The following is a 12,802-nucleotide window of genomic DNA, read 5'->3' as shown; positions in this document are numbered from 1 at the left end:
CCATTGTCAAACAAAATCCAGACTCTTTAGGCTGCCGTTTGGTGCCTTCCATAATTTGATCCAGGCCTGGGTATCAAAATACATCACCCCCAAGCCCCCAGTAACAATTCTCCATCCCAGGCAAACCATGCTCAACACCCAAACACACCATGTTTATACTGAGCTTGAAGCCTCTGCTAATACCATTATTCCCCCTCCCTCCGCAAGACCAGTCTTCACCTTACCATTACAAATCTTTGGCAATTTCCAAGACGCAGAGCAGATCCCATCTTCTCTGTTACGCAGTTTCTGTTCACTCCTAACTAGATTTCGGTTCCTCCTATGAACTGGCACAGCTGGGAGACCACCCCACCCACTGCACAGGCCAGTCCCTGTGTACCTGCCTGTTTTCCCAAGGAATCGGTAAGTTTCACAACTTCCTTCTTCCAGAGACCACCAGACTGCATCTCTGTGAGGGTGAGGATGGGTCTCACTCATCTTTCCCTCCTGACAGGAGGGGACAGCTGTCCCACGGCAGGCAATATTGGTTGACTTAAGATGGACAGAAGGAAGGAAGGAAGGAAGGAAGGAAGGAAGGAAGGAAGGAAGGAAGGAAGGAAGGAAGGAAATGTCAAGCCCAGGGTCTAGCATATAACAAAAGGTCAACAAGTAATACATATTTGTTAACACCACCAATTCTTAAAATGGGAATTCTTCACCCAGCGACACCTTAGCTATGTAGGAGCCCTTCCAAAGAGAGCAAAGGCAAATGCAGTCTATCTGAGTCTGACACAAACAAGCCGACTCACACAAACATCACAACTAAAGGCAAATCCGCAGCTCCTCCTTCATCGCCCATCCTAACACTGGCTTAGCGATACAGGGTGCCAAGCTCAGGGAAATTATTAGATGGCTCAGCCAGGGCAGAACTCAGTCAGTACAAAGCAACTTCCAATCAGTGCACTTCAGCTGTGACAACTTGGGAAACAGCACTGGTGAGAGCTAAAAGGGTGCTGGGGAAAGAGAAAAAAAAATATGTCGCTTGTGGGGTGAGGGCGGTGTCCATATAGTTTAGATAATCCTAGTAAACAAAAGGATTTGTTAAAAAGAAGTAACCGAAGACTTTTTAAAGCCTTCTTTAAAGGGTGAAAATCTCAACTAAAGCACCTAACGTCCAAAATCCAGAGGAAATCTAGCGCTCCCTTTCTAGCTGGCTAGAGCAGTTAAGCCTGAAGTGAATTCTCCCAGGAATCAGATTCCTGGCCAAAGGTTGCCTGCGCAAACCCGGGCCACCCTCGTCTCACGGCAGGGAGCGCTGGAAACGGCTCAGGGGCTAGGCCCGTTAGCATCGTCTTCCAAGAGCCGTAAATTCGCCCTCCCCGCTCTGCTGACCGTGGAACAAAGTCCATGGTTCTCTGAGAGCCGGAGATACGCACCGCGCGGGGAACCTGCGGGTCCGGGGGCCCTGAGTTTTGAGTTTTGCACACCCCGCAGCCTGAGATGGGAAGGTAGCTCCTCGCGCTCCAAACTCACCTGCGTTTCAGAACGACATCTACCCACTGGTTTCAGCTCCCAGAGCAACAACTGCAGAATCTCCACGGTCCAAAGTCCTCCAGGAAAGAGAAGAAAGGGGTGACGGGGGTGAGGGCTGGGAGGCGAGGTCACCAGGGTCCCTTCCCTGGCTCGGGTGGGGGTGGGGGGCGCAACCCCTCACGGCTCCTCCCCACCAAGCCGTCGGGACCCCAGCGGGGTCGCCTCGCGTTGGGCGACAGGGACCCGGGGAGAGAGGGACAAGCTGGAAGCAAGGGCTGCCTGCAAAACTTTCGGTCCTCCAGCGGCAACTCTGCGGGAAAGACCACCCTTCCTTCGGCCCCGCGTCGGGCCTCTCCCCGTGTGCCCCGACCCCTGCGCCCCGGGCTTGGGCGGCGCCGCTACATCCCGGCTGCCGGGTGCGCTGCAGCCTCCGCTCTCCGGCACGCGGCGCTCGCCAGTCCGCGCGGCCCCTCCCCGGCAGGCGGGCGGCCCCCGGCGGGCGGGCGGGCGCGGACTGCAGGCGCCTCTCTGCTGCCCCTGGCGGCCGCGGGCGCGAGAGCCCCACAGAGTCGGCTCCGGGAGCCCGAGCGCCCGCCCCTCCTCCGCTCCCTCTCCCCTCCTCCTCCGCCGCCCTCCTCCCATCCCGCCCTTCCTCCCTCCCTCCCCCTTTCAGAACACTCAATGTCGGAACGTTCCGAAGATGACGTCGGAGCGTTCTCGAATCCCGTGTCTCTCGGCTGCTGCTGCCGAAGGAACAGGGAAAAAGCAACAAGAAGGAAGAGCAATGGCGACACTGGATCGCAAAGTGCCCAGTCCGGAGGCGTTTCTGGGCAAACCCTGGTCCTCCTGGATCGACGCCGCCAAATTACACTGCTCCGACAGTAAGAACCCCACCGCTCCTCCTCCTTTTATTATCCTGTAACCTTTCCATTCACCTAGAGCCACTGGGAAAAAGTGTGTGTGTGAGAGAGAGAGTGGCCCCCGGTGTCCTCCATGCTTCTCCCTCTCTCTCTAAATAAATACACACAGAGACAGATCATCAATGCACAGGGAGAGGCCCGGCTGCCAGGACTGTCTGTCTGTCTGTGCCCGGCTCCCCGTGGCAGCCCGCGGGGTGGGCTCGCAGCCCCACGGTGTTGTCCGTTTAAAAGGCTACTCTGTTGCTGCTTGCATAGTTTTTTGGGTACCTATCTGGGCCAGGTAGATGGAAACCCAGACTTGGGAGAAAATGTTGCATTGTCAATTTTTGAAAGAATTTCATATACAGTATTTTTATCGATCTGTTTGCAAATAAACACTCTCCCTCCCCCCTTGACTTTGGCTTTTTTCCCCCCTTTTTTCCTTATTTTCTGTTTTCCTTTTCTTTTTCATCTGCAGATGTAGATTTAGAAGAGGCTGGAAAAGAGGGTGGAAAAAGCAGGGAGGTTATGAGGCTTAATAAAGAAGGTAAGTGGAGCTACTGGCATTTTAGTGTTAGCATGTGTGGCAGAATCTTCACAGGATTTTGAATATAATGTGAATTGTTCTGCTGGGTACAGAGTGACTAAGGCTTGTCAAAAATTGAGCACGCCCAGGTGACTACTGCTTCATGTTAACTTCTTTCAAAGTATAAATACAACTGGGGGGGTAAAGGGGGGTGAGACTGTTGAAGGCAGAAGTTTACTGCACTTCAGTTGGACTCCACGTTTGAACCTTCTGATGCATATCTGCCATTCTCCTTGGGAGCATCATTGCCAAATGGTAGGGCGTTAAAATTTCTGAAATGAAGAGTGGAGCTTCCTTCACAAGCATCCCAGCCTTTCTCGTGGGTGAATGCACAACAGCTTAATGAGCCCCACATGGTCAGTCATTCCAGCAGCTACTTTTCCACTCACCACTGAAAACCATTGTACCTGGCAAACCTTTGCAGCAAGTTACATTTGGCCCACTTTGCATTTGGTCACAGATTGTTATGTGGCAAGCAGGGTTAGGAGCATCTGTATGTGCAGCCCCCCAGCCAGTTGTCATCTCTCTTTTCCCAGCATGGAAATACGGTACCTGAAATGGGACACACTGAGTAGATAGGTCATCCCAGACCAAGACATGCAAGAGAAGCCACAACCTGCTGCAACTGGGCATCAAACACATATGGTCGTCATAAATAAATCATATTCTGTTCGCATTTGCAAGCCTGCCGTATGTAACTCTGGCCTATGGGCTTCAAATGGAGCAACTCCAGGGGCCACTTGCTGCTAAGCAAATAGATGGGTTCATTTGAATTGTGATTCACTAACTGATGTCTTATAAACATAATTGGCTGAAATTGGGGGTGGGAAGATGGCACAAGGGGACAGAAGAGGTTGGTGATATTGAAAGAGTTCAGACATAAGTAGGCCATAGGTGCATCGGTCATCCCAAATGAATGGAGAAAAGGCCATTAGGTGGCAAAGAATGGTCCCCCTCATAAAAGGGGATGTTACCCTGGAAGGCAGCTGAGTCCTGCATGGAAAGATGAAACTCATTTTATGAATCAACACTTCAGATGGTTGGTTTTCTGTGCCCAATCATTTCCTGACCATCCACTGAGAGGAAACTTTGTGCTTCAGAAAAAATAACATGAAGGTTAAAATGTGTACATATTCAAGGACAGTTCCCTAGCATAGTGTTTCTGCTAATTAAGCACTTTGGGAACAAAACATTATTCTAAAGATGTTTGCTTCTAAATATCTTAGTGTGATCTTGACATGTGTCTTCAGGATGCACGAGGGATTGATGTCAAGTGGACTTCTTACAAGCGGCAGCTTATTTGTGTTAAATGTTCGTGTGTGTGGGAAGCATCACTAGAGTTTATTTTTCTTCACACACAAACTCTTGAGATCTCTAAGTGCTTGCAAGACCCAGTTATCAGGCTACTGGCAACGTGTCCATAAAAGATGATGAGGCTGTGGAAATCTTTAAATTAAAGTTGAGTAAAGGTCATGGTATAGCACAGGATTGGCACCTCTCAGGTCTGGGTGACGGGTTATGACTATCACACACAAAACTCACATCCTTTCCCCCCAGTCCCTGTTTCTATTTCAGAAGACTCTTGTTCTCAGATTCTCTTTGCCTCATGAGAAACAGATTTTTTTTTTTTTTTTTTTTTGTGAGATGGATTCTCACTCTGTCGCCAGGCTGGAGTACAGTGGTGCGATCTCAGCTTACTGCAACCTCTGCCTCCCGGGTTCAAGCAATTCTCCTGCCTCAGCCTCCTGCATAGCTGGAACTACAGGCACGTGCCACCACACCCAGCTAATTTTTGTATTTTTAGTAGAGACGGGGTTTCACCATGTTGGCCAGGATGGTCTTGATCTCTTGACCTCGTGATCTGCCCACCTTGGCCTCCCAAAGTGCTGGGATTACAGGCATGAGCCACCGTGCCCGGCTGAGAAACGGATTCTTTTAAGAAAAAATGAAAAGCTCTCCTTTCCTCAGAAGTCACAGGTGGTACATCCCGCTTATTAGGTCCTTTGTCCTATAAAGGTACAAAGATTTAGCTCCTAATTATACACATTTGCATTAAGGACACCCACTGTTCAGTGTAACTTGAAATTGCTAACTTCACGAAAATAGCCATATATGGGCCGAAATCTCTTTGTTCACGGGCCTGGTGGAACAGACTTGGGTGAGCAATTCCCGATGGTCTTTCTGGTATATATGCATGCAGTTTTCTTTATAGATAAAATATCTGTATACTGAATACATTATTCCCCCATGGTGAGAAATTGAAGGGTTGAGCTGAGACAGGGTGTTTATTTGGTTACCTGGATCTCCAGTAATGCTTGCCATGGGCGCTCTTGTTGGAGTGATCAAGAAAGTCTTGGGACGGATACACGTTTGTGGATGGGTCACTGCAGGACACAAAGTAGCCTGTGTGTGGCTGTGTACCTGTGCATATGAATGTATGTAGATTGTCCATGACACTGTTGGCTTTAAGCAGGTCTTGAGTAGAAATTTGGCTTTAATGGGAATGAATGAACAAAATACAGTTTAGAAATTCCAACTGGGAAATGAAGGGAAGTGGTTCCGTTTTTTTGTTTGTTTGTTTTTTTTTTTTTTTTTTTTTGAGATGGAGTCTTGCTCTGTCGCCCAGGCTGGAGTGCAGTGGTGCAATCTCAGCTCACTGCAAGCTCCGCCTCCCGGGTTCACGCCATTCTCCTGCCTCAACCTCCTGAGTAGCTGGGACTACAGGCGCCCGTCACCGCGCCCGGCTAATTTTTTGAATTTTTAGTAGAGACGGGGTTTCACCATGTTAGCCAGGATTGTCTTGATCTCCTGACCTCGTGATCCACCCGCCTCGGCCTCCCAAAGTGCTAGGATTACAGGCATGAGCCATCATGCCGGGCCGGTGGTTCCGATTTTGATGTCATTTTTTTTGTGTGGTAAAATATACATGACATAAAATTTATCATTTTAACCATTTTGAATATACAATTCAGTGGCACTAAGTACATTCATAATATTATACCACTGTCATCACTTTCCATTTCCCAAATTTTCTGTCATCCCAATCAGAAACTCTGTACCCATTATGCAATTACTCCCCATTCCCCATTCCTTTCAGCCCTGGTAACCACTGTTCTACTTTCTGTCTCTATGAAGTTGCCTATTCTAATACCTCATATAAGTGGAGTCATACAAGCTGTATCCTTTTGTATCTGGTTTATTTTGCTTCGCATCTCTTCATAGCTCATCCATGTTGTAGCATGGATGAGTACTTCATTCCTTTTTAAGGCTGAATAATATTTCATTGTGTATATATACTATATTTTGTTTTCCACTCATCTGTTGGTGGACATTTGGGTTGTTTCCACATTTTGCCCATTTTGAGTAATGCCACTATGAACATTGGTGTCATATGATATTTTTAATAGACTAAACTCAGGAAGAGGAATTAGGCTGGAAATGTGAAATAAGAATTATTTTGGTTTTTGCCTCTATCTGGCCACAACTTCAGAAGACACAGCAAGGACTTGCAGACTTTTTGAATAACTTGATTACTGTAATACAGTTCCCCATTCCTCACCCCTTTAAACTTTCTTTCAGTTCTTTCCATTTCTTTCAGTTCTCCGCCTATAATGTGTGAAATGTTAACTGGATGCTTTGAAATGTCTGTAATAAAGTTTTCATATCATTGTTATTATTTCATCTAAAATTAGCTAAATTATAGCTAAGAGGAATTTGCCAAATTTTTTTTTTTTTTTTTTTAGACAGAATCTCGCTCTTGTTGCCCAGGCTGGAGTGCAGTGGCACGATTTTGGCTTACTGCAACCTCCACCTCGCAGGTTCAAGCGATTCTCCTTTCTAAGCCTCCCAAGTAGCTGGGATTCCAGGCATGCGCCACCATGCCCGGCTAATTTTGTATATTTAGTAGAGATGGGTGTCACTATGTTGGCCAGGCTGGTCTCAAACTCCAGACCTCAGGTGATCTGCCTGCCTCAGCCTCCCAAAGTCCTGGGATTACAGGCATGAGCCACTGCACCTGGCCCCAAATACTTTTGAATGTTGTCATCACCTGGGTTCAGAAGGCGTTGCTAGTTCCATGGGTGGATATGCTTAGATGGGCTTATATCCAGGACAACCTGGGCACTGGAAGGAGCAGGAGAGCACTTTGAGTCGGCTTCCTACATTTTGATCTATGCCCTTTGGAAGTCATTTCCCTTCTCTTGGCCTATTCGCCCATATTTAAAGAAAGGGGCGTGGGACTGAATGTCCTCTAAGGTCCCTTTGAGACCTCTGAACCCAAGCTTCTCTATTGAATGTACCTTCCTTTGAGATGCAGTTATAGCAGGCAAACTGTTTCTAAAGAAACTTAAAACAAAAAAACAAAAACAAACAAAAAAAAAACCCCAAGCCCTCACATTAAAAATATCTTAAACTACTTCAAAAATAACTGGGTTTATTTTCTCAATTTATAACTTCTTGGTGGCAAAAATCACTGCATCTCATACACAAGCAATATTCTGCTGCAAGTCATTTGTGAATGGTATCTGACCTTCAGCATTCCGAGAAAAGTGGGGTTCTGAGTCCAAAACCCAATGTGTTCCCCCAGTGAGGAATGATTTGACCCCAGTCAGCTTGGATCAGTCAGGCATTCAGATTTCCTGAGAGGAGGACTCCCAGAAACCTTATTAGCCTAATCTATGAAAGGTGTTTATGAGAGAAAATTCCAAGGACGGCCATTCTTCTGTGCTAACCTTTTCAAATAATTTCCTTCTCAGCTTTTTCAAGCTAATTAGGGAAAAGCTCTCAGTGATTTAGAAAGATGTTCCCCTTGCCTCATCTGAAGTTTTTTTTAAAGAATACCAATTCATAGATAAGGAATAGGGTTCCTGTGCCTCGTAAGTGTCCCTAACTATAAGACAGAGAAAAGAATAAGGTTGTTGTGATGATTAAATGAGATAATACAAAAGGGCTTAGCACATAGTAAGTGCTTAATGAATGTTGGCTTTTACTATTATTATCATTATTAATGAAGCTAGCTCTAGAAAACTTTATTCTAATTAGGATTTTAAACTAATCTGTGATGAAAAGAAAAGATACGTAGCAGAAACTTTATTTTTAGAGTAAACCATTTTGTTATAATTTTATGACACTAATGATTTTTTAAAGAAACAATTTCTATGGATATCAATTTTTTTTTTTTTTTTTTTTTTTTTGAAATGGAGTCTCGCTCTGTCACCCAGGCTGGAGTGCAGTGGCACGATCTCAGCTCACTGCAACCTCTGCCTCCCAGGTTCAAGTGATTCTCCTGCCTCAGCCTCCTGAGTAGCTGGGACTACAGGTGCCCACCACCACACCCAGCTAATTTTTTGTATTTTTAGTAGAGACTGGGTTTCACCGTATTAACCAGTATGGTCGCGATCTCCTAAGCTTGTGATCCACCCGCCTCGGCCTCCCAAAGTGCTGGGATTACAGGCATGAGCCACCGCGCCCAGCCAGATATCAATGTTTTTAATGGAGTGCAGTTAAGTGATCATTGATAAGTTTTATCAAGAGTTATTGAATAATACTTAGGCTGTATATGGCCTATGGCTAAGAAGAGTTTATACAAAGTTCTTTCTAGGGACTGGGAGATCTAAAAAACTTTTTTCAATGATCGATAAGTTGTTTTATTTTATCACTGAGAAAAAAAAAGTCCTCAATAGATTCCTGTTTGGGTCTCTTGGAAGCCTACACTTGTCACTTTGAAAACTTGCCTGTGTTTTAACGTTCCCACATGTTTTGATGTGATGTGGATAAACTGGTGGAAAGCTTCCAATTTGAAAATTGTGCTAGGGCCAGTAAGATATTGCTGTGACTATAAGAGTTTGCTGTTCTTCTGAGATGCTGGTGGAATTGGGCTGGAATATAGGAGGGTGCAGAGAACATAGGAGCATGTTCAGCTCAGGCTTAGGAGTCTTGCAGTTGTAGCTGGATGGGAGCAAATCGGAGAAAAAGGTGGCAACTGCCTGGTTAAGAACGAAGTATTCTTAGAATCCAAGCCAGAGAAGCCAGCAGCAGGCCATGGAGATTTATGGGAAACTGCGAACAGCTTCCCTTTATCATTATACAGATGACTCTGTTATCTATGTTAATAGGAGATGGGAAGACACAAAGTCCCCAGATTACACAGATAAACCTCATTTTTACCATTAATTTCAACTTCATTCCCCATTAAGCCTACCTTCCTCCCCTTTTGCTAACAAGCAGTAACATTTGTTCACTTTGACGTTTCATTATCATCTCTCTTATCTGGCCCAGCTTTTGGGATGGAAGGATGGGAGAGATGGAACGGCTTAAAGGTGGTAGGGAGGAAAGATGAGAAGGAGGAGAAGGGAAGGGAGACCTATAAGCTCTACAGGTGCAGCCCACTGATGGAGCAGGGGCATGCTACAACCAACACAACACAGATGAGAAAGGACATCCTGATCATCTAGTTTGGAAAATACAAAGCTTCTAAAATGAATATTTCTTTATACATACAATTATTTCCTTGTGCCTGGGTTCCCATGTGGAAGAAATGTGGCTCTGGCTCCTTCCACAATAGGAAGCGAGGATGGACACACTGAAACACTGTATATGATAATTTGACTTCTAAGTTGCCGTGTACCAGGGTCTCATCCTGTGTCGTTCTACGAGAATAATGTTTTTACTGCTAGAAAATGTAGACCATTACACACACATACGCATTCATTTTAAAACTACTTATTATTTTTTAATAATGTTCATGTTACAAAATTCAAAAGGCTATCCAAGTGGAAAGTAAGTCTCCCTCCCACCCCATCCCCAGTTGCTCGTGTATTCTTCCAAAGATATTCTGTGTGCATTCAAGTAGATACATATATAATTTTGCCTTCTTGTTCTCACGTGAATGATGGAAAGCTATAGTATTAGCTGATATCTTGCCATTTCCATTTATCTTAGAGAGCTGTCCGTGTCAGTTCATGAGAACTCGCCATGTTCTCTTTTGGTGCCTGCGTAGTAGGGTAACAATTTAAGCCTCTGGGTGTCTTGCCAAGTTTTTAATACCCTCAACTGTTTCTCAGCCTCCCTCATGCGTTTGACCTAGAGGGAGCTCTCCTGATGTACCAGCACTGGGCTAGACACCAGGGACACAGCAGTGAAAAACCACAACCCCTACCTGCCCTCAGGGTGCTTCCGGCCTAGTGGCAAAAGTACAGGTGGACCGCGATGAGTGCTCTGATAGGGAAACTCAGGTGCTGCTGGAGGGCATGGTGGGGGGCCTCACTGAGGTAGGGGCTCAGTGCAGGCCTCCCAGAGGAAATTTTATGTAAGCTAAAACCTGGAGGAGAGGCGGGCGGATCACGAGGTCAGGAGATCGAGACCACGGTGAAACCACGTCTCTACTAAAAATACAAAAAGTTAGCCGGGCGTGGTGGCGGGTGCCTGTAGTCCCAGCTACTCGGAGAGGCTGAGGCAGGAGAATGGTGTGAACCCGGGAGGCGGAGCTTGCAGTGAGCCGAGATTGTGCCACTGCACTCTAGCCTGGGCGACAGAGCGAGACTCTGTCTCAAAAAAAAAAAAAAAAAAAAACCTGGAGGATACAGGAAGTTACCCATGTGTAGAGCTGGGCAGGACAGAATTAAAGAAGCGACAGAGATAAAGGCCCAAGTGCCAGAGAATATAGACTGTTCTGAAACTAAAAAGTCCTCTTGCCGGAGTAAAGATAGCAAAGCAGAGAGTAGTATAATATTTCTCACCAGTGGCACCACTGATGGTTTGAGCCAGATGCTTCTTTTGGGAGTGCTGTCCTGTGTATGGCAGGATGCTGAGCAGCATCCTGCACCTCCACTTGCTAGATGCCAGCAGTGCCTCCCTCCCCTCCCCCCAAGTTTAGACAACCAAAAATGTCTCCGTACATTGCCAAATGTCCCAGGGGGACAAACCACTCTGATAGAGAATCACTGGCTGGTGAGGCTGGAGAGGTAAGAACACAAGAAAAATAGACTAAGATACTCACAGAAATATTCTGCCAATATCTGTCCATGTGTTAGGCCTTCAGCCCATGTAAGTCAGCCTTGTTGATTACTCAGCAGCTATACCTGGACTGTGACTATCCCCTGGCACTGGGCTACATTTGGGAGGATCTAAAGAGAGAGAAGACTCGGTTCCCCAGGGAACCCTCCTCCCAAAGTTCCCAAGATGACTCTTCCAAACCTTGGAGTCCAGTCTGTAGTCACTGGTGATAATAGTGAGTTGCAGATTCTAATTCTGGGTGGCCCAACCCTCCTTCACTGTGGGTGGAGGAGACCCAAAGCATCAATTTTGGTAATGATGGCATTTATTATACAGTGGCCCCCGATGTCAAAAGCACCACATCGCATTGGTGAAGCATTAAGGATTTCAGTTTATATTTAAAGTCAGGCTGAAAATACAACTGGCGTTCTCTGCAGTTTGATTACCCACGGGATATGTCTGAAATGGGGATGCACATGACGGAAAGCAAAGTGGCTGCTTTCATGATTTCCATGTTAAGCCCGGGAAGGTACAAAGGGCAGGGGAGGGTCTGATTCCTGAGGCCTTCTGACCTGTGTGCCAGGTGGTCTGCAGCATCAGTTAAGACTGTGAGGCCATGTTGATGCTTTCAGCTGGCAGTTCCCAGGGGCCTGCCGTCTCTGCTGCAGAATTGATTTAGAAAAGTTAGGCAGATTTGTTTTTTTATGGTTTTCTGGGTTGGTTGCATTTATATCCTTCAGGCTAACGTTTCGTTTCTGACATTTTGTTTCATTCATGACATATTTCAGAAGTAGGCATAAGATGGTAGTAGCCAATGCAGTGAGACCTTGTCCTGGTCAAATCCCTCTTCTCTAAGGACCCCACACCCTGAGGTGGCCCACTATTCACATCTGGAGACAGTGGTCACTGAGTGATTGCAGTAATCAAACATAGCCATAATGGAGAGGGAGAGCTTTAGCCAGTGGGTTCTACAGAATATTGTAGGAATAGCAAGGACTGACTTCTATGTGTGTCTCTCTCCTAAATCTCCCAGTCCAGTGTTCTGCTGATTACGTGCTCCCAGCTGATGCTGTTTGGCTGGCATTCTCTTACTCTCTCCTGTGGTAGAGCTCAGACTGCCAAATGGACCTGGATTTGGACCCTGAGGCGCTTGAACTAATGATGAAACCTCAGGAAATCCCTTCTTAAAAGTGGGCTGAGGCTACAGCGGAGCATCCTTAATATTCAGGGGCTAGACCTGGCTGCCCTAGTTGTCTATAAGTGAAGCTGGAATTCTGCTGTGGGGAAAGCAATGTTTTTATGGAGACGCTTTATCCTTGTACCTGTGATTTCTCAACACAATTCTGCTTGCCAATTTTAAAGGATCAAGTGCTTACAGAAGAAATGGAAACCAACTAAATACTCTCTAGGGCAGGACAAAGTGGCACCAGGTCACCATAATGGGGAAGATAAAAGTGAGTCGATGATGGGCTCTTTGAACACAGAAGCACTTACCGGTGTACCTGATTCTGTGATGCTAATTTTAAATCTGTGAACATTAATAGTGTAAGGATACCCTTAACTGTAGGGGGAGTGGGAGTTACGTGACCTTACCTCAAGGCATTGACAGGCCGCAGAGTCCTGGGGTGGGGTGGGGACACAGGACACCCAGTCCGATGATACTAACCACAGGTGAGTTCAGCATTCCAGGGGTATGGAAGATGGTGGAGACATGGTTCCAGTTTGGTTATATCAGACCAAGGTGATGGTCCAGTTCTTAAAAAGTATATGAGCCACAAAAGGACAAATACTCTGTGATTCCATTTATAATGAG

The 12,802-nt window shown here is 46.2% G+C and overlaps 1 protein-coding gene across 4 annotated transcripts in view; it reads left to right on the top strand.

The window, feature by feature from the left end:
- Positions 1–2,190: 2,190 nt before the first annotated feature.
- Positions 2,191–12,802, top strand: part of ATXN7L1 (ataxin 7 like 1) — a 270,468-nt gene continuing 259,856 nt past the window's right edge. For 3 of the 4 annotated variants that reach the window (XM_030825567.1, XM_030825569.1, XM_030825568.1), the window contains exons 1-2: positions 2,191–2,393; positions 2,890–2,958. In XM_030825567.1, the coding sequence (XP_030681427.1) occupies positions 2,213–2,393; positions 2,890–2,958 (250 nt within the window). In that variant the 5' untranslated portion in view covers positions 2,191–2,212. The remainder of the gene's footprint in view (positions 2,394–2,889; positions 2,959–12,802) is intronic. The other variant, XM_003268150.3, reaches the window with a different exon arrangement.

The sequence above is a fragment of the Nomascus leucogenys genome, chromosome 13 (assembly GCF_006542625.1).
Source record: "Nomascus leucogenys isolate Asia chromosome 13, Asia_NLE_v1, whole genome shotgun sequence".
NCBI classification, from domain to species: Eukaryota; Metazoa; Chordata; class Mammalia; order Primates; family Hylobatidae; genus Nomascus; species Nomascus leucogenys.
Note: the sequence above shows the minus strand (reverse complement) of the source record. Positions and strands in the feature narration are given on the sequence as shown.